General features: G+C 37.3%; 6 protein-coding genes and 1 pseudogene across 7 annotated transcripts; 5 read left to right on the plus strand and 2 right to left on the minus strand.

Annotated features, from left to right (window-relative positions):
- Nucleotides 1-1,191: 1,191 nt before the first annotated feature.
- LOC120173676 lies at nucleotides 1,192-4,687 on the minus strand (annotated as a pseudogene).
- A 972-nt stretch (nucleotides 4,688-5,659) lies between these two features.
- Nucleotides 5,660-7,311, plus strand: LOC120173740. Its single transcript, XM_039180817.1, has 6 exons — nucleotides 5,660-5,710; nucleotides 5,823-5,977; nucleotides 6,060-6,130; nucleotides 6,581-6,649; nucleotides 6,795-6,891; nucleotides 7,014-7,311. The coding sequence occupies exons 1-6, from the start codon at nucleotides 5,675-5,677 to the stop codon at nucleotides 7,309-7,311; spliced, it is 726 nt and encodes a 241-aa protein (XP_039036748.1). The 5' UTR covers nucleotides 5,660-5,674.
- Nucleotides 7,312-9,246: 1,935 nt separating this feature from the next.
- LOC120173786 (receptor-like serine/threonine-protein kinase ALE2) lies at nucleotides 9,247-13,629 on the plus strand. Of its 2 annotated transcripts, none has more exons than XM_039180862.1 (9): nucleotides 9,247-9,659; nucleotides 10,364-10,801; nucleotides 10,915-11,286; nucleotides 11,501-11,713; nucleotides 11,982-12,353; nucleotides 12,467-12,710; nucleotides 12,790-12,937; nucleotides 13,017-13,405; nucleotides 13,456-13,629. In XM_039180862.1, exons 1-8 carry the CDS (start codon nucleotides 9,629-9,631, stop codon nucleotides 13,392-13,394), a joined length of 2,196 nt encoding a protein of 731 aa, XP_039036793.1. In that variant the 5' UTR covers nucleotides 9,247-9,628; the 3' UTR covers nucleotides 13,395-13,405; nucleotides 13,456-13,629. The 2 variants fall into 2 exon arrangements, with proteins under 2 accessions (XP_039036793.1, XP_039036794.1); XM_039180863.1 differs by having other exon boundaries at nucleotides 13,017-13,402; nucleotides 13,453-13,629.
- A 673-nt stretch (nucleotides 13,630-14,302) lies between these two features.
- LOC120173642 lies at nucleotides 14,303-15,143 on the plus strand. Its single transcript, XM_039180735.1, has one exon. The coding sequence runs from the start codon at nucleotides 14,333-14,335 to the stop codon at nucleotides 15,098-15,100; it is 768 nt and encodes a 255-aa protein (XP_039036666.1). The 5' UTR covers nucleotides 14,303-14,332; the 3' UTR covers nucleotides 15,101-15,143.
- Nucleotides 15,144-16,740: 1,597 nt separating this feature from the next.
- On the plus strand, nucleotides 16,741-19,067 carry LOC120173670 (ATP-dependent Clp protease proteolytic subunit 5, chloroplastic-like). Its single transcript, XM_039180758.1, has 9 exons — nucleotides 16,741-16,961; nucleotides 17,178-17,297; nucleotides 17,391-17,505; nucleotides 17,602-17,694; nucleotides 17,826-17,871; nucleotides 17,990-18,062; nucleotides 18,407-18,441; nucleotides 18,543-18,631; nucleotides 18,728-19,067. Exons 1-9 carry the CDS (start codon nucleotides 16,831-16,833, stop codon nucleotides 18,935-18,937), a joined length of 912 nt encoding a protein of 303 aa, XP_039036689.1. The 5' UTR covers nucleotides 16,741-16,830; the 3' UTR covers nucleotides 18,938-19,067.
- Nucleotides 19,068-20,186: 1,119 nt separating this feature from the next.
- LOC120173654 (probable WRKY transcription factor 69) lies at nucleotides 20,187-21,538 on the minus strand. The gene is made up of 3 exons (XM_039180749.1): nucleotides 21,327-21,538; nucleotides 21,108-21,248; nucleotides 20,187-21,023 (listed from the first exon to the last, which is right to left on the minus strand). Exons 1-3 carry the CDS (start codon nucleotides 21,422-21,424, stop codon nucleotides 20,474-20,476), a joined length of 789 nt encoding a protein of 262 aa, XP_039036680.1. The 5' UTR covers nucleotides 21,425-21,538; the 3' UTR covers nucleotides 20,187-20,473.
- A 1,266-nt stretch (nucleotides 21,539-22,804) lies between these two features.
- LOC120173652 (DELLA protein RGL1-like) lies at nucleotides 22,805-24,623 on the plus strand. Its single transcript, XM_039180746.1, has one exon. It carries the CDS (start codon nucleotides 22,805-22,807, stop codon nucleotides 24,557-24,559), a length of 1,755 nt encoding a protein of 584 aa, XP_039036677.1. The 3' UTR covers nucleotides 24,560-24,623.
- The last annotated feature ends 970 nt before the right edge of the window (nucleotides 24,624-25,593 follow it).

Genomic DNA, 25,593 nt, shown 5'->3' on the forward strand with positions numbered 1-25,593 from the left:
AAAAGCCATAGCGCTATTCCCATTTCATAACGTGGCGTGTCAACAAAAGGTCGCTGGTTACGAGTCCAATGTTTAGTTGAAAAGAATTTGAAGGGAATTGAAACTCCTAAGGCTCTATCAACTTAAGCAGTGAAAAGGAGAGATTAAGTGGAAAATACGTGCCGATACTAATAGGGTTACAGACCCGCCAAGGTGTATCCCATAAACGGTAGAGAAAGTAAGTATCGGGAAATTAGTAGCTAAACTCTCAACGCGTAGAAGCGGTTGTAACATCAAACCCCACTTAGTTTGCCTTATTTGGGTTGGTAAAATCTAAGAACAATCTAGTCTATAGGCTCCCAATATTTATTAATCACACATTTGTCAGTGCTAGGAGAGGTTTACTGGTCGCAGGCCAGTGTTCATATTTGGGCATTCGACACTTTAGCTGATGATGAAGGATAGTAACTAAAATGGCGAGATCTGGTTTCAAACAAGCACAGGTTACGTACAGATATCCTACCTGTTAGTCGCAGGCCTATGTCTCGGAGCACGAGGTGAAGTTGCCGGAAAATGATCTGCAAAGTGTTGTTAAATGGGAAAAAAAGAACTGTCAAACTCTATTCACTTCACCATGTTTGCGGATTAAATGAACACACTGCCAATGGAATTCCTTTTTGCTATATACTATTACCAAATCACAGAAAGTTTACTATATTAAAGAAATGCACGCCTCTGTTAGTAGAGATTTTTTTATATAAAAAAATGGTTTAGTGTGAGAAATGGCCTTTAATGTCGGCCACTGTTATCAATTATCATATTTTTTGCTCACTAACTCAAGTTGGAAACCACCCTTTGTCCAGCTGTTGAACCAGAAACTATGGGGTACATGCATGGGTCATTGATAATTGAAATCTTGGTCTTTCTATAATCCATAAGATCACAGCTTTGGGCTTGGTCAAAGAAAATTTTAACTTGGGTCAATCTCACTAGACCCAAATTTAAATTAATCACTACATTTTTAAAATTTCTAATTTAATTATAAAAATATTAATACAAAATATATTTTAAATATTTTACACATACACTTACAACAAGACGAGTCGAGCTGAATTGGTACAACAAAATTCAAGTTAACAGCTCAAATCATGAGCAGATGACACGTCAGTGAGCTTCAAATATTGCATCGAGATATGTATGCCACTTATGGAACAATTTGTACAACTGCTACAAAGGAAGTGTTTGTAAATTTGAGATTTCTTCAAACCTAGTGTTTTTGGGTTGAGTTCTATCATCGTGAAGCAGAAGCAACTTTAGGGTACCGGATTCTCTTAACCATGCAGCAACCACAGGACCGGTTGATATGAATCTACCTAAATTACACTTTGGAAGCTGAAACGGTGCGCCATTGCCGGCCGGCAGTGCCTTGATAGCTAACTTTAGGGCACCATCACCAACTACTTTGCTATGTTTGCCCCAACCTGTCAAAATCCTGGACGAAGGAAGTAGATGTTTTATTTTTGGAACGAGATTGTATGAGGAACATGTTAACCAACACCATTAAATGCAAAACGGATTTGTTACCTAACAGTTTTGGCGATTCATGGCCTTCGAAAACAATAGACCGCATGTTTAGCAACCATGCATCATTGCTTGAGCAGCACCAGAGGACATAAGATGCAAATCTAAGCAAGAATTAGACCATACATTCTCCCATACTTGCCCACGTTTCCCTTCAAGCACAACCAGTTGGGCTCCCTGTTTCTGTAAAGTAACATTTCAACAATGTCAAGCTTTTCAATTATAAAGATAACATGCAACAGGCAATATAGTGAAACACGCGCAAGAGAAAGAGAGAGAGAGAAGTGTATTGAACTAGAGAAGCAACTGAATTACGAAAGCTAACCTGACCGAAGTGCCACAGCATGTCAGTCAGGGCATTATATAAGGCAGAAGCAGTTGGAGAGTCCATCAACTTCACTTCATTGAAAAGTGATTGAGCTTGGATCCAAACATTCTCCCTATAACCCACGAGAAGCCCATGGGCAACACCTGATTATCAAACAGCTGGAGCTCTTCCAACAACATCGAAGCATCCTCGAACGAATCACAGCGGCTGCATCCAATCCAATACATAGTAATGATCGTCCATGTTTTTCCAGATAAAGATGGTTAAAATATAATATTATAAAGTCCCACTGTTTGCAAATCAGATAAACCTTGCCACATCAAGTAAATTTCAGGGCCTGAATTACAGTGTGCTTGATTTGTTCAACTCCAAGTGGATAATGAGTAAGCTCATGTGCAGACAACGTCATTTTCTTGAAAAGCTAGAACTTATGCAGTTATCATAGAGTATATGTACCACTCATGCATTAATACAGGCAAGGACATTTCTGTCTCGAGACTTTAGAAATAATCAAATGAGCTAGCTGATACCTAGCGAAGGAATGTTAAACACAAGTACGACATCAAGAAAAGGAACCTTGACAATTTAGTTCCAAGTCATCGCATCAAATAAAAGAATCACATGCAGAAAATTTCAAAACTCAGTGGAGCTATAAAGAAACAGGACTTCGGTACTGTTGCACCAAACTCCACATTTTCCACCTAACAGGATACGGAAAACAATTGAAAACATAGGAAAAGTAATAACAATACCTGCAAGCATTTTAAGATAGCTGAAAAGGTGACGACATTTGGTTTAATTTCTAACTCATGCATCTTCTGGAAAACTCTCAAGATGCACAAGATTTCCTGCTTGCCTCCACAACCTTTCTTTGCTTGACCTCCTTTTTCAGCTGTCAGCTGTCCAAAAAATTTTATGATCTGGCTATCCGCCCCATCTGTCGCATAGTCTTCAATACCACTTCAATGACCAACGAAGAAGTGTCAGTTTGCAACTCACTGATCTCACCAGCATCAAACACACGTTCTGAAATCGCAGACCGTCCAAAAGCATCAGCGATAGAATTGTATGCAACAACATTAGGCCTAATCCCTTCATTTGTCATCTCGTCAAGCAAGGACACAGCAGATTCGACCAACCCATTCTTGCACAAAACATCAATTAATGCACTATATAGCACAACATCAGCCTTCAATCCTGCTCGCTTAAACTCTCTAAAGGCATCCATTGCCTCATATAAACCACCCTTGGAATACACATCAATCACAGTGGAGTAAGTCAATAAATCAGGTGACACCCTTTGTGCTTTCATTCGTCAAACAGTCTTCTAACCTCAGCGTACTTCCCTTGTTTCCCATATCCACCCAAAAGTGCATTGTAAGTCACAACATCCTTCCTGATCCCTGAACCCTCCATCTCCCTGCAAATATCTAAAGCCTCCTCAAACCTACCGAGCTTTGCATAAATAGAAAGCAACGTATTATAAGAAACTCTATCCAAACCAATACCCAAAAATTTCATTTCATTAAACAAATCGAGTGCATTATCAAATCGACCAGCCTTCGCATGCCCGTCAATCATAGTACTATATGTAATAACATTAGGGAAAATATTTTTCATAGGCATTTCTGCCATAATCTCGAAAGCCAAATCCATTTGTCTACCTTTGCAAATCGCATCCAAAAGTGTATTATAAGTGAAAATATCTCGATCGATTCCTCTATTAACCATCTCGCTAAACAAATTCCTTGCCGCCTCCCATAAACCCCCTCTACTACAGACCGCCAGCAACGAATTAAAGGTTATTCGATCTGGTTGCACTCCATCACTTACCATCTCATCAAAAATCCCCACAACCCTTTTGAACGCTACACCTCCTTTCCCACAAGCATCAATCACAGCGTTATAAGTAACTGAATTTGGCTTCAACCCATACCTTTTCATAGAATCGAAAACCTTTATGGCATCATCATAACACCCATTTCTCCCATAAGCACTAATTAGAGCTGAGAAAGCATAAACAATATTTCCATAACCTTCTCTTAATGCAGTCTCGAAAATACCATTGGCAAGTTTAACTTTCCCTAATCTACCAAGAATACTAATCATATCACTAGCTAAATTCCCTTGTTCATTTCTTCTTCTCTCTCATCCAACAGCGAATTGAAAACACTTAATTGCTTTTTCATACTCACCTCTGTTCCCATGCTCTCGAAGCAAGAAATTGTAGTCATCGGAGCCGCAAAGCTTAGACTCCAACAAGACGAGAACGCTTTCGATTCCAGCTTGGTCACTATGTAAGGCGAGTTGAAGGACTTCTTCAGCTACAGGACTATGGCGGGTTTTGACGGTGATCTTGGGCCAACCCAAATGCATTTTGGAGACGAATCTAGTCGACCGGCGGCCTGAGAAATCAGGAGCGAGGGAAGGGAAAGGGTTGGGTGTCTGAGAGACGGTAGCACGGGTGGAGGAGGAAGCGGCAGCGGCGGCGTGTTTCGTTGCATTGGAAGATGAAGTAGGTGGCTTGAAGAAGGAGAAATTCCAGGGATGAGTTTGATTTCGGTGATTGTGGTGGTGGTTACGGTGGTTTTTGAATTGGTTTTGCGGGTAATGATGGTTTTGATAAGGCTTTGTTGTAGCTGTGATCGAACAATGCGGCGGCGTTGAAGCCATTCAACAACTCTTGGCCTAAAATAAAAGGCTGAGGGCGACGGTACACGACATAGTGAGGGAGTAAGTGATGCTAGAAAGTGTTTCTATAGGTTTTGAAAACACGGGTAAGAGAGGAGTGACAGTGAGATGCCATTGCTGAGAAAGAAACGGCCGAAGAGTGAAGAAGAAAGTTTGAGTTTTTCTCTAAAATCTAAAGGATAAGATAGAGAGAGAGAGAGAGAGAGAGAAAGCTGAGTGCTTTGTTACTTCGTTGGTTGAGACATTGATTTCAGGGGCACACTCGTGTCACTACTGTTGTCCTTTTGCTTTTACACACTTACCAAATGCTTACCACACACGTGCAACTGATACATGAAAATTGTACTGCTAGTTTAAACATTTACAAGTACAATGAAATTGAGCGATATAAGCAACGAATTAACTGTCGTTTAGTGCTGATTTTGTTTCATTAAGCGGCTAAGGAATGTAATAATTCCAGAAGGACTTGTAAAAACAAGCAACAAAAACCGAAAACAGCTGCTTCAGTAACGAAATTTCTTGCTCGACAATGGATCGGGTCCTCCTGCTATCGTTCTCGGTCTTGGGGTTGGGGCTAACCAGACGGGTCACCTCGCACGAGGAGTTGGGAGATTGGAGTTGTGAGTCTAACGAGGACCACGAGTACAGAGATGGAAAAATGATAGTGAAGGTAATACCCTCTATTTGAGGGGAGAAAATAGTGATGGAGGAGCTCTGATGCAATGTTTTTTGTGGGATTGTCTTAGGTATTACATGACGGAAATAGCGTTTTCTTCTTGTTGCAAGTTGATGGGAACTATGCTTACTCCAAAGGGTATGCTTCTCTAGAACTATGCCCAAAAGATGTTCGTCATTTTGTCCCTGTTTCAGATATCCTATAAAGCTGGATAGCTAGTGTCTTACACAAATAGTTCCAAAAAGAAGAAGTTCGTTAAATTATATGCTTCATGAGACTATTATCCATGGCATTCCGAATTGGTTTACTTTGTTTTTTATGTTGTCACTCGCCGCAAGCTGGCTTATCTATGTTAAAAGCCTTGTGAAGTTTTTTGAACATCATGCAGGGACAGCAGCAAATGCCCATCTATAGCACTCATGTTTCGAATCGGCGACGGTGCTACCTATCATAATGTAAATTATTCGATCCAACTGTTGTTCTATGTTCATCTTACTTTGGTGCTCTTTGTTAGCTTCTCTCCTTGATCCAAGGAGGAAAGTTGAGAAAGCTTTATTGTGGTGCAAGATGGGTGGCTTCAAAGAACAAAGTGGATCTTGCACCAAGAAGACTTGCAAAGGCCATGAAGTTGACATTATGCACTTCTCCATCGGAAGTGCTGTACCTGGGCGGCTTTATGGTGGCAACCTGATTGGTAACACAAATGGAACTGGAGGTGACAGGTAATGTAGTACAACATAAGTTGTCGTACAAATGTATTTTAAGCTATCATAATAGTGAATGAAATACTCTTTTTGCTGACAGCTTTGGTCATTTGGTTGATGTATATGCTTGGAACCCACATTGTAGATACCTTGATGGAATGGGTCCTGCTGGTAAATACTAAGATCCTTTAATCTTAGTGGCCTGTTTTTTTTTTGAGATGAAAACGATGGACCTTGCTTTTAGGATGGCAAAGCAAAGTGGGAATAGGCACTAAAGAAAGTGACTACAGGGGGCCATCAATGTGTCATAGAATGAAGACTACTCCATAAGTCAATACTTAGAACGCTTGCTTAATGGATGTGTCACTCACTAGAAGGAACTTTTTGAAGATCTTCAAGCGTCAATCACTTCTTTAATGACACTAAATATTCGAGATGGCACATCGACTGATTGACTATGCTTGGTGATATACCTCAATAGTCGATTTGGGCTTCGTGCTATACCTCGATCCTTTGTCTCCCATTCACCCGACCCCTTTCTCGTTAGAAGGATACCGGTTGTAGTATAGTTTTTGTTTCCCCATTGTTTAGATTAATAAGATTTACGTTCTTCATTCTCAGGAAATGATTCTAGTGCTCAGAATAACTGGAAAGGAGCATGGTGGCACAGTAGTTTCATAGATAATTCAGGTAATTAAACTGTTGTGATTATAAGCTAAAGGAGTACATTTTTCTCCCCCGTATCATAAGTTTAAAAACCAGTTCAGATGTACTGATTCATTGCTGCCTGTCGTTTTTCATTAGAAACTTAGTTTATCTGGTGCACTTTTAATAGGTTTCGTGGAGGAAGACAATCCTTATTCAACCGGAGGTCAGACGGGAACTTATTATTTCGGATTCACTCGGCCTTTGAGAACCATGGATCGTTTACAACAGATTAAATAACATTCTTCTCTCTTTGGCCTTTTAGTCTATTTGCTTCCGGTTGGTTTTTTATTTGTATTAGATTTTAACCTTGCAACAGCGTGGCACAAGTAAAGTCTCTGTTTGAGTTGCAGGATATTCAGTTCACAATCGATGGATTGAGCAAGATGTCGGTTGCATTCTGGTATCCGGTCGACGGGAACTCGTGGGTTGGATCCGGACATTATACTATCAACTGTGATTGGGTGCCATTGTACATTGCTTCAGGTGGTTCTATGCTAACCGAGTCAGCACCTAGCAGTACCTCGGATGCGACCAGCTCGTTCGCCTTTCTGTTCTCAATAGCATCTCTCTGTATAGCATTATTTGTTGCATATCAGGTTCGTAGGCCCAGCAGTATCTCATTCACACAAATAGAAAATCTTTAGATAGTGATAAAATGATCCGCCATTTTAGAGCTCGTCGAGCTTTCAGCCGGTCGGACATGCTGGAGATTGTACCATTTTAGATATAAATAAATGTTTTACTTATCTCTAATCGATGTGCTCTAAAGCATACAAGGAGGATCATTAACTTTGTTGAATCCCATTAAAAGCATACAATTTATCTAATGTAAGAATTAAGAAATGGGCAATCCAAAAGATCCATATAAAAATAAAGTTCAAATCTCTCACCTATCACCTTCGTGTCTTATGATTGAAGAGCATAAGCACATGCCAAAAGTTGGAAAATGTGACAAAAAGTTAACCCAGAACAAAATAAAGCACAAACAAGGATCCCTTGAAGAGCGGTTAACGTTTCTCTCTTTCAAACCTTTTTATTAACACTGTTTTACATTGTGCTTGATTTCTGTTACTATTATCTGATAACCGAATCGAATATTAAATTAATCGATTTTAATGGTCTGAAGCAAATAAAAATAAAGTATATCAACTCAATAAGATTAAGCTTTAACTCGGTCAATATCAAATAAAAAAGTGAGATGATAATCGATTATTGGTAGGTATAAACGACCCAAAGTCAAGGGTTAGGTGATCATATTATATGATTAGACGAGAGAAATAGAAAATTCCAGCTGACAGACAAGAATGATTTTCCATGACATGGGACCAAAAATCATTCCAGGCTCTGTAATTATAAAATATTTATACATTCCTTTGTTTCAATATAAATACAAAACAAACAACTGGATACTAGGTTCTAATTACAGTAGCTTATCATTATAAAATTTAAATGTAAACAAATTGTGTGATAAATTTATACAAAAAACGTTGTTTGGACGCCAAGAAAATGACGAAGTCCGCAAAGGGCAAAGGGTCCATCTGCTTGGGAAAATTACTATATGTTAGGTACGTAGATCTGGTTGGTGGGTATTTTCTCTTGTCAATATTTGTACATTTCGTCTTGTCTTGTCGTGTGCATCTGTGCATGCAATATGTGATTGATATATTTGTAACTCAAATTATATTTATACCATTTAGATAAAAATAAATAACATCATCAATCAAAAAGGTTAAAAATTCGATAAAACAATTTTAAAAAATAAAAATACAAATAAATATCATAATATATAATAAAAGATAAATATTATCAACATTAATATAAAAGTAAATACAACAATAATGTAGTTGGATTTTTATGTAGAAAAACAAATAAGCCAAAATGTAAAAGCAAATGGCGGTGATTGCTCAGTCGCTGTGTTGTCTTGTCCTTTGATCGAGCATGAACGGCAGGAGCAACTGTCAGTATCAATCCAACGGCTTGGATTCTGACAATTTTATGCACGTTAGGATATGAAAGTTAAAATATTTGAGAGTTATTTTAAATAGATCAAAATAAATAACGACTCAAATAATTTAAATTCGAATAAAGTTCAATCGAGTTTTAATTTTAAGATAATTAGAATTATATTTTGAATAGAGAGGTGAAATGTTTGAGAGTTATTTGAAATCGATCAAAAATAAATAACGACTCAAATAATTTAAATTCGATGAGAGTTCAATCGAGTTTTAGTTTCAAAGTAATTAGAATTATATTTTTGAATAATTAGATGTGATAATAAGGAAAAAAATTAAATTTAAGTTTTATCAAAATATTTTTAATTAATAATAATCATTTGTATTATTAAACTACTAATAAATATTACAAAATTATTAAAAAAAATTAAATAATTTAAACAAAAATGATAGATACAAAAAGGAAGTGTAGATATAGATTTCAGACTATCGAAAAAGGAAAGATAAAAAGAAAGAAAGAACTAAAGAATTAGTGAAGGAATGCAAGAAAGAATGGGTAAAATATTATTTTAAAAAGACCAAACCCCAAAACCGAAACCTTTTCTGCTACTGAGATTAACTAAAGAGAAGAGAAAGCCAAGCCAACGGTATTTGCCAGTCCCACCAACAAAATTCACAATCAACCTCCTTTTTTCTCCGTTTCAATGTTTGGGGGACTCGAGTTTGTTCCTTCTTTTCAAGCTGAAGTTCTTTGACTCGGGAACTCATTACGGCAATTTTGACTCCCAGTCATTGCGTGCGAGTTTTGGTTCCCGTGATGTTATCTTCAGCGTTGGGTCCTCAGTTGGCTGTTGCAAATAGCAAATAAGTTTGTTATTGTAGTATTCTTCTTCTTTTTTATGTGTTTGGAGGCTTTATTCTCAGTTGAAACTGTGATCTCGTCGTTGGTTCGTTGGGAAATTATCTCCAGATCTGACTTTGTCTCCGTTTACAATCAACGGCGTCCGCGATGTCAGCTTTTCTTTTTTCATATCCCAGTGGTAACTTAATTTGCTTTAGCTCTTCCTGTTTATTTGATTTTGCTTGTCATCTGTGTATAGAAATTTAAGTATACTCAGATTTCCAAATTTGGTTGGTTGAAAAAAAAAATGATAACTTAGAACAAGCTTAATCCTTATTTTTCATTTTTTTAGCTGAAGATTTGAATTAAGCTCTATTCAGGTATAAATTTAGATTTTTTTTAAAAAAACTTTTTTTTTTTGCACAATTTGGGACCAGTGATGTAAAAGGAAAGATATCAATTGACTCTTATAAATCACTCATTTAGGTTTAGCTCAAAACTTATTACTTGAATGATAATTCAGAGAACTTCTTCCCTTTCTCCTTAAAAGAAAGGAAATTGATAAGAGACTGTGAATTGAATTGCCTACCATTTTTTTCCCATGCTATATCACTGCGTTTTAGATAAATATGGAGGAAAATAAGAGCCTTTTAAGATCGAGAGAGAAAAGAATCATCTAAACTCCTTTCACAAAAACCAGTAGTAGAAGACTGCACAGGTTTATGAAAGAAAGAAATTGATTATTTTCGCAGTGAAAGAGGTATTCTTGCATTTGAGTGTATTTAATTTATATCTTGTACGGTCTGTCACGATTGCGATTTAGACATTGTTTTTCTTTTAACATTGTTATAGCTTTTTCTCCTTCTGTGATTGAGTTTTATTCTTAATATAATAAATTAACAGGAGCATTGGGAAATATCTGTTCATTTTTTGTGAAAGTTGTAGCTGTTGTGAGTTGTGCAATTTTGGTCACTGGTGCTGATTTTTCAAATAATCTACTTCAAGCACCTGCACAATCGCCCACTAGAGCACACAAGGGTGCACCAGCTGTTTCTGCTCTGCCCCTACCTTCCAATCTGCCACTGATTCATAGATCCCGCCGAAGATATTTTTCACCACATAGTGCACCAACACCTGTAGGACCAGCCCAACCTCCTCTTAATGGTCCATTTATAACTTCCCGTCACCCTCCTACCAGCTCACACCTGTCAAAACCATTGATGAAGAAGAGTGCCTCAGTGCCTCATGGTACCAACTTGCCAAATATTTCCCCTACACAGATCCGCCCTGGTGAAATTCCTACCGGTTTGGCTCAACCACCATTGTCTCCTGAAGTGTCTGGTAACATATTTTCCAAAACATTTTTTTAAAACGTATTCTACTTCCTTTTTTATGTTTTCATGTATATATACTGTGTATGAGATGCTTACATGGGTATTTTTGCAATTGGCCAGATTGTTGCAAACCAAATTCAATTTTGAAACGAGGGAGTCATAGTTGCCATTGCGTGTATCCCATAAAGCTTGACCTTCTTCTTTTAAATGTCTCCCAAAACCCAAATTGGCGTGTTTTTCTAGCCGAGCTAGCTTCTCAGCTTCAATTGCTGCCTACTCAAATTGACATTACGAATTTTTATTCCATCAGTTTATCAAGATTAAATATCTCCATGGATATTACTCCACACACAGGGGTCAGTTTCTCTGCCAATGATGCATATAAAATAAACTCTTCACTTGTGATGCATAGGGTTCATTTTGACCCAAATGTAGTTGGAGATTTCAAAGTCCTTAATTTTACATGGTTTGAGGCTCCAGCGCCTTCCCCAGGTAATTATGATATGACCTCAGTTCTTCTCGTATCTAGTGGCTTTTGAAAGCTATGTTTTTCTTGATTGAAAGTAGTTTTTATACACAATGGCTTCTTGAAAACTCATAGTTTTATTTTATTTCACTTTAATTATACTTATATATACACATGTATACAAGGGATGATGTTATCTTCTTTTATTTGTCCTGACAAAGCTCAGCATGTTGTTTACAGCTCCCGTTGTGATTTCTGAACCTGTAGCTGCACCAGCACATAAATCCTCCAATTCTACACCAACAAGCCCTTCAAATAAGGGGAAACATTCAGATTTGACTCTTGTCTTTGGTATTTCTGCCGGCTTACTGGTTTTTGCTATAATATCCGTGCTTATAATTTGTTCCTGTGCCTTCCGTGGGGGAAAGGCAAAAGCATCTCCTCAAGAACCTGGTATGTTAAGTTCTCTTGCTCATGTAGGATGACCGAAAATAAATTGTGCAACTGAATCTCTATTTACGCAAAAATTGATTCAGAACCCTATAACATAAGCTGAAGTGCTGAACCCCCCCCCCCAAAAAAAAAACTAAACTAAACTAAAGCTAAAGTTGCGTGATTTTGCACTTCTAGTTAAACCTTGTAAACAAGAATGGTGATTGATTTTGCATTACTGGTTTTAATTCAGTCTTGCAGAGTGCTCAGGTTTTTCTTTTTCTTGCAGTAAAACCAAAGACTGCTGATGCAGTTGCACAAGCAGGCTCTCTTCCCCACCCAAGCAGTACACGGTTTCTACAATATGAAGAACTTAAAGAAGCAACAAACAACTTCGCACCTGCAAGCACACTAGGGGAGGGTGGATTCGGCAGAGTCTTCAAGGGTGTTTTAACTGATGGGACAGCTGTAGCGATTAAAAGGCTTATCGGTGGAGGCCCTCAAGGGAATAAAGAGTTTTTAGTTGAAGTTGAAATGCTTAGCAGATTGCATCATCGTAATCTTGTGAAACTTGTAGGTTACTATAGCAGTAGTGACTCTTCGCAAAACCTGCTTTGTTATGAGCTTGTTCCAAATGGAAGCTTAGAAGCTTGGCTCCACGGTAATTTGCCTCTCTAAACTTGAACCAATTGGCAGCTCATTAAATGGTGTTATCCTTTCTTCTTTGTGTGACTTTTAATATGTAGTACTGACTTCGATCCCGTTTTGCTTCAGGCCCCTTGGGAGTAAATTGTCCTCTGGACTGGGACACCAGAATGAAGATTGCACTGGATGCTGCAAGAGGACTGGCATACCTGCATGAGGACTCACAGCCATGTGTTATCCACAGAGATTTCAAAGCATCCAATATATTACTCGAGAACAACTTTCATGCTAAAGTTGCTGATTTTGGCCTTGCCAAACAAGCACCCGAAGGCAGAACAAATTACCTGTCTACTCGTGTCATGGGAACATTTGGGTTAGTTTCATGCACGAATCTTATAAATATCGCTCTCCTGTTTCAGTTGACGCTAAGGTAGAATGGGATTGATTTATAGGTATGTTGCTCCTGAGTATGCTATGACCGGACATCTACTGGTAAAAAGTGATGTTTACAGCTATGGAGTCGTACTGCTTGAGTTAATTACTGGAAAGACACCTGTAGATATGTCACAACCATCGGGACAGGAGAACCTGGTCACATGGGTGAGTAATAAGCCTAACTGTTATGAATCACTCGAGTTGCTAGATAACTTTTACAACAAGTTGGCTGTTCCACTTTCAGGGGAGACCGATCCTGAGAGACAAGGATCGTTTGGAGGAGCTAGCTGATCCAAGGCTTGGAGGGAAGTACCCAAAGGAGGATTTCGTACGAGTTTGCACAATTGCAGCTGCTTGTGTTGCTCCAGAGGCTAGCCAAAGGCCAACAATGGGGGAAGTAGTACAGTCTTTAAAAATGGTGCAGCGTGTTACTGAATATCAGGATTCATTGTTAACCTTTTCGAACAACCGACCCAACCAGAGGCAGTCCTCTACTACCTTCGAGTCTGATGAGACATCATCAATGTTCTCCTCCGGTCCTTACTCCGGCCTAAGTGCTTTCAACAATGACAACATCTCAAGAACAGCAGTTCCCTCTGAAGATCTCCATGAAGGTCGATGAACACCGGAAGCTTGTGAAAACCGAATACAACAGTGAGAAAATTTCTTGGTAGGAAATGATGGATTTGGAAGTGTTGTAGATTTTTGTAATCTCTATAGATGGGGCGAATGGGTTCTTCTTGTTACTATTTGTTGTTGTACAACTGTTAAATTTCCCCCTAGTCAGTGGTGGATGAAATTTTGTACATATGCACAATTGTAGCTTTTTTTCCTCATTGGATTTGCATTCAAGGGTTTATATAATTTGTTGGTCAGTGGTCACCAAATATTAATATAAATATATATTACTTTTTCACCTATACTTGAATAATTTAATATTAATATAATTCTAAAAGTTCATTTTTATAAAATTTTATCTGAACACGATACAATATATATATATCTATACCATATCAAAATTTTGAATTGAATTAATAATACGATTAATCAACCCAACTAAGAAGAATGTGAACATGCCAAGTTAAGTACATGATGTCAAATTCGAAATGGTTATTTTCTCGTCTCTTTTATTTCTTCGGATACATTCAATTAAAATTAAAACGATACGTATACTATACTATATTATAATATCGATACTGTTATTTATTTTTCGATTTTGATGATCAAGCTATAATTAGATTTTAACACATGTTATATTTTCCTTATTTCTAGGATCTCATTTTTTTACCGCCATTCTTTTTACAACCGTAAAAAACGGTTAATTAAAACATTTAAAATATAATATGGGATATCAACAAATGTAATCTATTCGGAGTTGTCTCCTCCTACGAAAATGGTAACAAAGGAGTGGTTTGACTGAAATTTAGGGTTACGTTTGTATGACACAAAATAGCACAGAGAATGGTAATTGCATGAAAATCCCACGCCATAAAAGGCACGTAAAACACCGTCCTCTTTTGTCTCTCGCAAAATATTCGAAGTATTAACTTCAAAGAGAAGATGGAGATCAAACATTTCGTCCTCATCATCTCCATCTTCTATATCTTGCAAGGCTCTTCTTCTAGCAGACCTCATACGCCCACTTCTAATAATAGCAACAAGCCCGCAGCTCCAAACGTAGGTTCGTCGATTCCCGCTGCGCCGGATGAGAGTACGACAACCCCCGATTCACCAGATGCCGGTGAAGAATCACCCGACGCCGGTGAAGAATCACCCGAATCACCGTACGCCAGTAATGATAATTCGCCACTCGAACCAGCATCGGGCCCGTCTGCGCAATTCTCCTTTGCTTCAATGCCCGCTAGCAATCCCCCTGGGCTGGACAAAATCTGCCAAGCCACCAAGCTGCCCGTCGATTGCACGAAATTCATCTCCCCATTCGTAAACAGTAGTGTCAAGATCGAGCCTCTCAGCATCGCGAAGGTGGGGATTCGAGTGTCGACCGACATGTCGAAGCAAGCAATCGACACGGCCACCAGGTTCATGGATGATCCGAAATCGTCGGCAAGCCTTAAAGAGGCCATGTCCACATGCCTGGAGAACTACCAAAGCATTCCCGACGACAACGACCTTGCGCTCCAAGCTCTGGACAAACGCAACGCCAACGAGGCTGCAATCAAGCTAAGCTCTAGCCTGGCCAGCGTGGATACATGTCTCGATGGCAACCATCAAATGCACATTACGTCGCCGATGAGGGACATGGAAGAAGAGCTTCAGAGACTACTTCACATCACCCTAACCATTGTTTCCGATATGGTAAAATTTTAGTCGAACGAAACGCCCACTAATGGTCTGAGGAAAAATTATCAAAGAAATATAGGCGTCAAGATTAGACTTTTGGTCGTGGGAAAATGTTTCTTCGTTACTCTGTTAATCTGAAAGTATTATATTTCTGCTTTTGAAGATCAATCTTTTACGATGTGTATCGTGTGATTATGAATATAATTATCAATGAGCAAAATATATCATCTTTTAATTTTATTTTCAAATTTTCTACAACAAATCGAATTCAATTATCATTCTCTTTTACGAAAAAAAAATTGTACTTGTGTTGTCCATGAAATTTTACATAAGCGATGCATACATGCCACCTTATTAATACAAACATAAAGTTTAAAAATATCTTTAATTTTTATAAAAGAACATCTATATTTTTTAATTTAATTTAAATTTAAGTTAATATTACATATAAAAAATGACCATCCAGCTCAGTTGGTAGAGCACAAGGCTAGGGCATTTCATAATTCGGAGGTTTCCAACGGAAGTTGCTCTCAACCGGGCGTTGGGGACAGCCTACTATCCTACCTCCCCCTTACCCCATTACATATGAGAATAAGGGCCAGCTAATTTAATTTAAAAAAAATACATATCAATTGAATATCCACGTAATATTAAAAAAATATTATAATGTTATTTTTATCATTTTATGTTATATATAATCTTCAAAAGTACCACGAGTTTTACTACTTAATCAAAGTTTCAAATTTAAAATCTTGAAAAATATAAGAACATTACATCTTTAGGAAGTAAGTTATATTGTAATCGAACTCGTATGAATAGTATTAATCAATATTTACAAAATGATATTTATAATTATTGATAATTTAAAACGATTTAGATAGAATAAACTATTTATTTGATCATTCTACTGTCAGTTTCTATTTGTTTTGAGAATTTAATTATAAATATTTTTTATTCTAATATTAAACTTCGAAATTCATTTATTTAGAACCACCTAAAACTACTGAAATTTTAAAAAATTTCAGTGATGTAAGAGTATTTTTCTTTAAAATCCGAACTATATATTAAATTAAAAAAGAAAGAAAATATGACATTTTAGTACTTATTAGGTCACTCTAATATAGAAAATCATTCTTCTAAAAAAATAATACAGAAAATCAGCTCAAATTGTTGCCTTTTTTATTAAATAATTATTCCATCTATTAAACAAATCGGCTCAAATTAGTCGATTTATTATTAAATAGATTAAATTATTCATTTTAATAGTAAAAAATAATCGAATATGATTAATTAACAGTGATAATTTTACTATTTTAAAAAGTATTTATTATTTAACAAAATTAAAATTTCTAAGATTTATATAGTTCTGTAAATAAAATATTTTGTTTGAAGTTGAAACCTAATTAAAAATATAAGTTTCATTTCGTTTTTAAGAAAAGATTGTTAATTATATTAAAATTTAGCATTATTTAATTCTTTATATTAGTACAGAGTCATGATTAAATTGATTCATTTAATAGTAAATAGACTAATTTGGATAGGTCTTTATAATAGAGGTATCTTCCACGTAATTTCACCATTAAAACTAGTTCCACTTCGGTTATCGTTCCCGAAGCCCATCGCCGCCCCTAAGCCCTAAAATTCGAGACAAATGAAACCCCAAAGTACACTCCTATTCATTTTCTGAAACAAATGTTTTGGATTTTGTTTTAAATCCAGTTCAGAATTTCAGACAGGTAAAAAAAAGGTAGATAAAAATGTCGCACACATGCGTTTCCATTTCATCGGTCTCATCTCTTCGGTTGAGTTCTCTGTTATTCTCCCCAAATTCAAGCACCAATCTTGAATCTCATAAGCTGTCTCTTCCTTTCCATCCTCTTCATCCCAGGTATTTCTTTTGTTGTTCTTGCTCGTTCTTTAACTTATCCAAACTAGGAGGCCGTAAGAACAATGTATATTATAATCTTTGTTTTTTGAATTAATCATTTAATTTGATAAGATTATTTAAAACCTATGTTTTTATTTTTAATGTTGGTTTGATTAGGGGTTTTGTGGGATGAATTCATTTTCTGATGTTTGTTTCTCTGAATTTCCCCTAATTCAGGAAATTGAAGAAGCTAGTTAGTAATCAAAATAATGTAATTGGTTTTCAGCCAAAGGCTGTTTACAATGGAGAATTTTGGCCTCCAGAGACGAGCTCTCGACAGGGAATTTGGTCTATTAGGTACAATCTCGTTTAAACTACAACACTATGTTGTTGTTAGTTTGATAAAAGAATGTTATAAAAGATTAGAGGTATTGTTTTGTGACAATGCAGGGATGATTTGAAACTGCCTTCGTCACCTTACATTCCTACGTATGCACAAGGGCAGGGGCCACCGCCGATGGTGCAGGAGCGTTTTCAGAGTGTTGTCAGCCAACTTTTTCAACATGTATGGATTTAGTTTTGGTTGTGCATTTTGGACTTCATGAGTGTTCGGTTTCTCCCTTATCAGTTCTTGTACCTGCTGTTGTTGTTTTGATTTTAGAGAATAGTTCGCTGTGGTGGAGCTGTCGATGATGATATGGCTAACATTATTGTAGCTCAGCTTCTGTATCTTGATGCTGTCGATACTCAGAAGGTCTGTTCTGTTCCATCCTTTCTTTCTTTCAGTAATACACACCTTGATATTTTTTCCTTGAAGAAATTAGGACCCGGAATGCTATTATGAATGTTATTCATTGCTTGTGCTTTTCTGGATATTTTCAATAGGACATTGTCATGTACGTCAACTCTCCTGGAGGATCGGTTACAGCCGGTAATATATTTCTCTACCCAGTATCTTGTCTTGCTACTTGTACTGATTTGTGTCAAATAGCATGTTGGGGGACAACTTTCATGACTTGTCTAGCTTGTATGGCTTTGAATTGTCTTAGGTATGGCAATATTCGACACCATGAGGCATATCCGACCTGATGTCTCAACTGTGTGCGTTGGACTTGCTGCTAGGTATAAATTTATTGATTTAATTGTTTCTATTTGTAGTGCAATTACATTGTCATGTCACAACGTGGAATATCGGAAATAAGAATTGTTGCGGCAAATGTCATGTTTGTGTTTGTCTCTTAATTAAGGAATATTGATCTTAACTTCGATACTTAAATTATGGTATTTGATTCATTCCGAATTTCTGACAGATATTTGGTCTTTGATGATAATATTTCTTAATATATATCTTATATGCCCGGATGGGTTGTATTCCTTCAGGTTAATGGATATGTGTAATATATATTTGATTGCAAATGCAATTTTTTGTTATTGTTAATGGATATATTTTGCTTTTCCGTGAACAGCATGGGAGCTTTTCTGCTTAGTGCGGGAACGAAAGGTATATAGTAGTGTTGTGTCATTCGTAGCTCCGTTGATTGGTGTGTTATCACTCCAGTCTACTAAAATTGTGTATCCCCTTTGTTTTCTTCAAAATTTCAGGAAAGCGATACAGTTTACCTAATTCAAGGATAATGATACATCAGCCTCTTGGTGGAGCTCAAGGAGGTCAAACTGATATCGATATCCAGGTATTCACTTTTTCTCGGCAAACCTTATGCTGTTTAAATTTTGAACTTCCGCATTCCTTTTCCTCTGTATCCCTGACTATTAAATGCGATTGTCAGGCAAATGAAATGCTACATCATAAGGCGAACTTAAATGGGTATCTTGCTTACCACACTGGTCAAAGTTTGGAGCGGATTAACCAGGATACCGATCGTGATTTTTTCATGAGCTCAAAAGAAGCGAAAGAATATGGACTTATTGATGGTGTCATCATGAATCCTCTTAAAGCTCTTCAGCCGCTAGCTCCTGCAGCTGATAGTAATGAATAGCCTGGTCGTCCTCCAGGTACTTTTACAATCAATGGCATGGCTATACTGTAGGGAAAACTGGAAATGTTTATTCAATTTTTTGGTTTTCTCTTCGAATACAATATAATCTTGAGATGAATTTTGATGTCGATTCATATACCGATATTGAACCAAAGCTTCCTTGTGGATTTCATGCACTCCCAATTTGTTTGAAATAACTGAATTATGAACTGAAAACGCCATGATTGAATGGTAAAGGACACTGTGAATATGGCAAAAAAGTGTAAACATGGCTCCTGGTCGGGTGACTCAAGGTTGATGTCAGGTTTCTGACAGCTATCACACTGGAGTACAGGTTGTCACACGGACAGTGATCAACAATGGGAAGTTGATAGTTCCAAAGATAACTAAAATACCACTTTTCTTTCTTAGCCTTACATGATCACCCACCAACAAACTCCGGTCTTTGTTTTTCACCGTTATAACTGCAGCGTTTTGATAGGTTCAGTAAAAACAGATGAAGTTAGGCCAACAATCATTGAAATAATGCGAATGGACAAGGTAAAACTCAAATGACACTCCTGTCTGTAAACATGGGTGTATCGAGCAAAGCACTCTCTCGTGAATCTCATGGCCTCAATTTTAGTTGGGGTAAATTATACTAATAGTTATTGAACTTTTAGGGTGCTATCACTTTGATTGTCGAAATCAAAAGGCTTTCATTGGAGTCATTGTAGCTATGAATTTTTTTTTTATTTTAGTCACTTGACCGTCAAGTCATTAACGATAGTTGACAAATTTTGTTGTCATTTAGTGGTTTTCTTATTGAAAAAACATCAAATTTATTATTTGCTTTCTTTCTTCCGGTTTAAATACATCGAAAACCCTTTAATCCCTGCAAATCTATATAAAATTTTAGAATTAAAACTTTTCAATCCCTTAATGTCAATTCTTGAATCAATTTAAAATCAAATAACGTTAATCTTTTGATCAAATAGAGCTTTTTCATAGTTAGAATTTACTGATGATTATTCCGTTCATTGAAAACTTGGTCTTTTTGTGACGGTTGTCAATTTGAAATCATAGAAATTTTTTAGGAAAGAAAAATTTAACTTGCCATACCAATTGATGTCCGTTCAATTTTTTAGTGATTATAATACATGTTTTAAATTTTTAATGACCAAAATGACAGAATAGAAGTTCAGTGATCGTCAGTGTAGTTTACCCATCTTATTAATTCTTAAATGTTGAAAGGAGCTGCTCACCCAACAAGAAAAGCAGCGCCTCTGGTGGCATCAATCAAAGAGCCCCTCTTTTCTCTATCCGTTGTCATTTGCTAGTTTTTACCGTTCTTGCAATAAAGCATTTTTCATCCCTATCTCCCACATCGATAAGAAACGACACCATTTGCACAAACTTTCCATGCCACACTGATCCAGCTTTCTCATTTTGTGAACCCACATACGAAAAAGAAATACAAGAAAATGACAGTAGGTGGAGGCATAATCCCTTGCAATATGAACATCTAAATTTACATGTCTTCTATAAACACTTGGATCAAGAAGGGACAACAGGAACCCCTTCATCGAAAAACTTGCTTCTCATGGAACTAGTGAAAGCTGAACATATGGGCAGTTCTTCAAGCTCGTCAAAGAAATCATTTTCCTCTGATTTCGGTGTTGAAGGTAATGCCTTTATTCGAGAACAAGAAGAGAGTGGCTCATCATATAACAGAAACGTTCCCTCTAGATTCCCAGTGAAAGGATCTTCTTGGTTGATTATAGTGTTTTTGGGAAACTTTAATGGGGATTTTAGGTAGTGGAAAGGCTCCTCTTCACTTGCATCTTCATCACTGCTTGTTTTGATGGGTAATCCATTCTTCACTTCTTCTTGTGAAACTTCAGGTTGATGATGCTTTCGATCCTCGCCGCTGTCGTTGGGTTCGGGTTCTTTCGGTGACTGTGTTCGGTTTTTGGTGTTGAGATCAGGACCTGGATGGTTGTGAGTAGAAGTGTAAGTGATGATGAGCATTGAAGCATCCGTTTTGCATCTCTCGACTTGCTTTTTGGCTGAACATCCTTTTGATGTGCTGCACTTGTAATAACCCCTACATGATCAAACATGGAACATGAAGGAAACCGAACAAATACGAACATGAAGAGAAAAAACACATCATCAGAAGACAAACAACCTCGGATAAGGAGACCCTTTGATGGGTTTTTGCCCATATTTCCTCCAACACCATAAATCAGAAGGCGGCCCTTCATTCTTTACCTTTCCACCATTTTCTCCTATTTTCACGGTCACAACAGTCCTCTCGACAACAGCCTTCCTGGTAATCAAAACATGACCAAAATTTAGAAATATCGGAAACTGAAGTTAAATGCATGTAAGTGCAGCTTAAACTAACCTCCTTTTGGATGCCGGAGTTTCAGTTGGTTTGAGCTCTGCCTCTGATTCTTCCTTTGAATCCAATTTTGGAGAGACAGAGGTCACAGAACCGTCCATTAACTCTGATCTTATCCCTTTCTTGCCACTTCTTTAATATAAAGTTATGAGCAATATGCATTAAAATCACCACTCACCACTCACCATCCCTCTCCACACCCACCGTGCAATAAAGTAAAAGCCATTATCAACACACACTGCTGCTGTTGCCGCATATTAATAAATATGTGCAGATGTTTCAACGACAAGCACATTGCCGGCCCCATCCTCCACTTCATTGGTTTGGGCCGATTTCTGTGCCCAAAACATAATTCCCACTCGCCACTTGGATATTTGCCAGTTAATTTAGATTTCGAAGTAATCCTTAATTTTAAAATATATTCTAATCAATTCTTCAAAGTATTTATATAGTATCAATCCATTTTTTCATTGGTCTAACATCAAATGCTAGTTCATAAAAGTAACCCTACAAAATTTTAATGACATTCTCTGGTTTTTTTTCCTTAAAACTTTGAAATCAAATTATCCATATAATAGATAATAGTATACGTGTCTAAAATATTATTAATGTGTTTTAAATATATTTTATGTTAGATTTGAATTAATATTTTCTTTATTCTACGATGTATTGTTTATGATTATGTTTCTGTTTACGTCTCTCTCTCGTGCTTTTCAGCTATATACTTGTCACTTAGTTTTACCTTAATTGCCAATGAGTACAGAGTAATCTAATATAATATTTGCATTGAATTCAGATTCAACATTATTTTTGGATCGTCGCCCTCGTCCGTGATGTGGAAATAATCACCAACATTATCATTATCTCATCGTCCTTTTCGCCAATTGTAATAACCACAATATTTTTACATGCGATCTGTTTTCAACCAGCTGGCCGGACATATTGCCCCCATCGAAATATCGCTATCCCACCCTATTCTATTTTCCTTTATATTTATTTATTACTGCCATCTTTGTAAAATGCCAAGACTTTGATACACCCAAAAACCTTTTGGTCTAATTATGTACAAGCTTCCTGATTTATGAATATTTTACGGATCCAGTCCTTTTAGCATAATCTGTACTTTTCATATATGTTTTCAATCCTAAAGCTATTTTTTCCCGTTAATCTTGTCAAACAATTTGGTATTAACTTTTTAAAACATATGGTGACGCGGTAAATACTAATGTAAGCAAATGTTTAAGTTGACCGATTTGGTGGGGGAGTTTACATGTAACCTACTTTGTTGACCCTATCTTACAACAACCAAAAAATGTGTTTGGAATAATCAAAAGTAGAAGACTTAAAGAGAATTAAACTATAGTAAAAAGACTGAATCCGTTAAAAATTATAATATAGGGACCTTCTAGGCAATTTGACAGAGCTTTTTTGCGGTTCATAGTGATTAGTACAGCTAGATGCTTTCCTGAATGTAAGCTTTGATGAAAAGTTTCAGTAATTCTAAGATGGAGAGCGGCTTATTCTCTTTCAATTCAACGTTCGAATTCAATGGAATCCTAGGAAATTGCATCCATCTTCACGATTTCGAGAAAGATGCTGTTGCAATAGAAGGCAAACATTTGTTTGGAAACCAGGAAAATCCTGTTTTTGCTGAGCATGGTTTGTTTCAAGAGAACGTAACAAAGATGACACATGATCGACAACTGGGACGAGAAACCAAGTATGATTTTTCCGACGAATTCGATTTCAACTCTGTTTTCTCAACTAATACCGCATTCGAAGAATTTCCTAGGCCAGAAAATCCGAAGGCCACGCCGTCTTCGTTTCAGTTGTCGTCTCTGGAACTCCTTAGTAACTATGGAAAAAGTTTCAAGAAACTGAGATCGATCAACTATGGGGGCAATGGTGATGAAGGCAATGAACGTGGCCGCAAGAAGCTTTCGACCGAGGAAATTATGAGGGTAGCTGGAACAAGATATGTACAGTTTTCGGACATGAGGTACGATGATTTCTTCATGGTTACGCATCCATTCGGTCACGCTCTTTCAGGTTTGTCAGATGACGAGACGAAAGACGTTGAGCTCGTGCACCTTCTTCTAACGGCGGCGGAGAAAGTAGGGTACGAACAATTCGAACGTGCTAGCAGATTGCTTTCTCGTTGCGAGTGGATCGCGTCCCAGCAAGCTAATCCGGTCCAGAGAATTGTCTACTATTTCGCCGAAGCTCTTCGAGAGAGGATTGATAAAGCAACAGGAAGGTTTGTATCGAAGGAATCGGAACCGGGATTTAAGAGCCGAACCGAAAACGGGCTGAGTACTAGCATCACAACGGTCAGAAGTCACCAATACATACCATTTTTCCAAGTAACGCAATTTGCTGGAATACAAGCCATTATAGAGAACGTGGAGTCTGCCAGTAAGATTCATGTAATCGACCTTCAACTCAGGAGTGGCATTCAATGGACTGGCCTGATGCAAGCTCTGGCTGACAATAAATCGCACCGTGTCGAGCTTTTTAAGATTACGGCCGTTGGATTATTCGGCGATGAGACGATATTGGAGTCCGGAAAGAGGTTGGAAAGTGTCGCTGCATCGTTTAATTTACCCTTTTCGTTCAGTGCGGTTTATGTTCGAGACATGGAAGACATCAAGGAAGAGTTATTCAAAGTCCAAAGCGACGAATCTTTAGCCGTTTTCTGTCCATTGGTGCTTAGAACAATGATTTCAAGGCCTGGGTGCTTGGAAAATTTGATGCGGGTGATGAAAAATTTGAACCCTGCCATACTAGTCGTCATCGAAATCGAAGCCAACCACAATTCTCCGTCGTTCGTGAGTCGATTCATCGAAACGTTGTTCTTTTACAGTGCCTTTTTCGACTGCCTCGATATGTGCCTGGAACATGAAGCTGAGTTGAGAACGGAGATCGAATCCATGCTTTGGTGTGGGATCCGGAACACAGTGGCCATGGAAGGCAAAGAGAGGATCGTCAGAAATGTGAAGATGGAAGTGTGGTCGGCATTCTTTAAGAGGTTTAGAATGGTGGAATTGGGGTTCAGCAACTCGTCCTTGTACCAAGCTAATTTGGTGATCAAACAGTTTCCTCACGGTAGTTGTTGCACGCTCGAACATATCGGGAAGAGCGTGATCGTCGGATGGAAGGGAACTCCGATGCAATCGATTTCGGCCTGGAAATTCTCGAGAGATAGAGGGAGGGTATTCGGAAACTATACGTTCTGAAATCCGAAATTGTTGCTATTTTTTTACATTGTAACTTTATTGAGTTTAAAGTTCATAATAACTCCTACATTTCATATGTGTTTATGTCCATTGGTTGAAGGATATAAAAATATAATGATACATCTTAATTTTTACTTTTAATTTTTTTTAATAAATTCTAAATCTAATATTAATTATATCTCAAGGGAAAGAAGGAAAGTTCTAGAAAAATGAAGGGAAGTGCTCTTAATAGATATAGAACTCATGACTTAAGAGAATCCGAGGCCAATTAAATAGACTTGCTCAAAATTTAAATTTATTAAATATTAGTCTATATGATTTTTTTAAGAGAAAATAACCTCAGTGACAAAAAATACCTTATAATATACGATTTTAACCAACTTTTTTTGGATTTGCCAAAATGACCAACTAAATCGCAATGCGATCTTCGGTATCGCAAATCAGTTTTCATATTCGCAACTCGAACTTCGACTATCGCAATGCGATTTACATATTGGCATTGCGATAGTACAAGTTCGCGTTGCGATAGTCGAAGTTCGCGTTGCGATTTTCCAAATTCGTTGCGATAGTCCAAGTTCGCGTTGCGATTTTGGAATAAATCGCAACGCGAACTTGGACTATCGCAACGAACTTGGAATAAATCGTAACGCGAACTTGGACTATCGCAACGAATTTGGAATAAATCGCAACGCGAACTTCGACTATCGCAACGAATTTGGAAAATCGCAACACGAACTTCGACTATCGCAATGCGAATATGTAAATCGTAATGCGATAGTCGAAGTTCGCGTTGCGAATCTGGAAACTGATTTGCGATACCGGAGATCGCGTTGCGAATTATCGATCGCATTGAGATTTAGTTGATCATTTTGGCAAATCCAAAAAAAGTTGATTAAAATCATATATTATAATACATTTTTTGTCACTGAGGTTATTTTCTCTTTTTTTAATAGTTTAGAGTGATTACAAGGTATTATAGGTCTTTAATTTTTTAACCTATCAATAATGTATACATTCTACTGACGTAATTGCGT

Source organism: Hibiscus syriacus, unplaced genomic scaffold (genome assembly GCF_006381635.1).
Source record: "Hibiscus syriacus cultivar Baekdansim isolate YM2019G1 unplaced genomic scaffold, ASM638163v2 tig00111983_pilon, whole genome shotgun sequence".
Taxonomy (NCBI): domain Eukaryota; kingdom Viridiplantae; phylum Streptophyta; class Magnoliopsida; order Malvales; family Malvaceae; genus Hibiscus; species Hibiscus syriacus.

Coding starts and splice junctions, on each gene's coding strand:
- LOC120173740 (XM_039180817.1), top strand. CDS start 5,675: ATGTTTCGAATCGGCGACGGTGCTACCTATCATAAT. Junction 5,711..5,822: donor ACGGTGCTACCTATCATAAT/GTAAATTATTCG, acceptor TTGTGGTGCAAG/ATGGGTGGCTTCAAAGAACA. Junction 5,978..6,059: donor AATGGAACTGGAGGTGACAG/GTAATGTAGTAC, acceptor TTTTGCTGACAG/CTTTGGTCATTTGGTTGATG.
- LOC120173786 (XM_039180862.1), top strand. CDS start 9,629: ATGTCAGCTTTTCTTTTTTCATATCCCAGTG. Junction 9,660..10,363: donor TCTTTTTTCATATCCCAGTG/GTAACTTAATTT, acceptor ATAAATTAACAG/GAGCATTGGGAAATATCTGT. Junction 11,287..11,500: donor GGCTCCAGCGCCTTCCCCAG/GTAATTATGATA, acceptor TGTTGTTTACAG/CTCCCGTTGTGATTTCTGAA.
- LOC120173642 (XM_039180735.1), top strand. CDS start 14,333: ATGGAGATCAAACATTTCGTCCTCATCATCTCCATCTTCTATATCTTG.
- LOC120173670 (XM_039180758.1), top strand. CDS start 16,831: ATGTCGCACACATGCGTTTCCATTTCATCGGTCTCATCTCTTCGGTTG. Junction 17,695..17,825: donor ATGCTGTCGATACTCAGAAG/GTCTGTTCTGTT, acceptor TATTTTCAATAG/GACATTGTCATGTACGTCAA. Junction 18,442..18,542: donor GCTTAGTGCGGGAACGAAAG/GTATATAGTAGT, acceptor TCAAAATTTCAG/GAAAGCGATACAGTTTACCT.
- LOC120173654 (XM_039180749.1), bottom strand. CDS start 21,424: ATGGACGGTTCTGTGACCTCTGTCTCTCCAAAATTGGATTCAAAGGAA. Junction 21,249..21,326: donor ACTCCGGCATCCAAAAGGAG/GTTAGTTTAAGC, acceptor TTTGATTACCAG/GAAGGCTGTTGTCGAGAGGA. Junction 21,024..21,107: donor AAAGGGTCTCCTTATCCGAG/GTTGTTTGTCTT, acceptor TTGATCATGTAG/GGGTTATTACAAGTGCAGCA.
- LOC120173652 (XM_039180746.1), top strand. CDS start 22,805: ATGAAAAGTTTCAGTAATTCTAAGATGGAGAGCGGCTTATTCTCTTTC.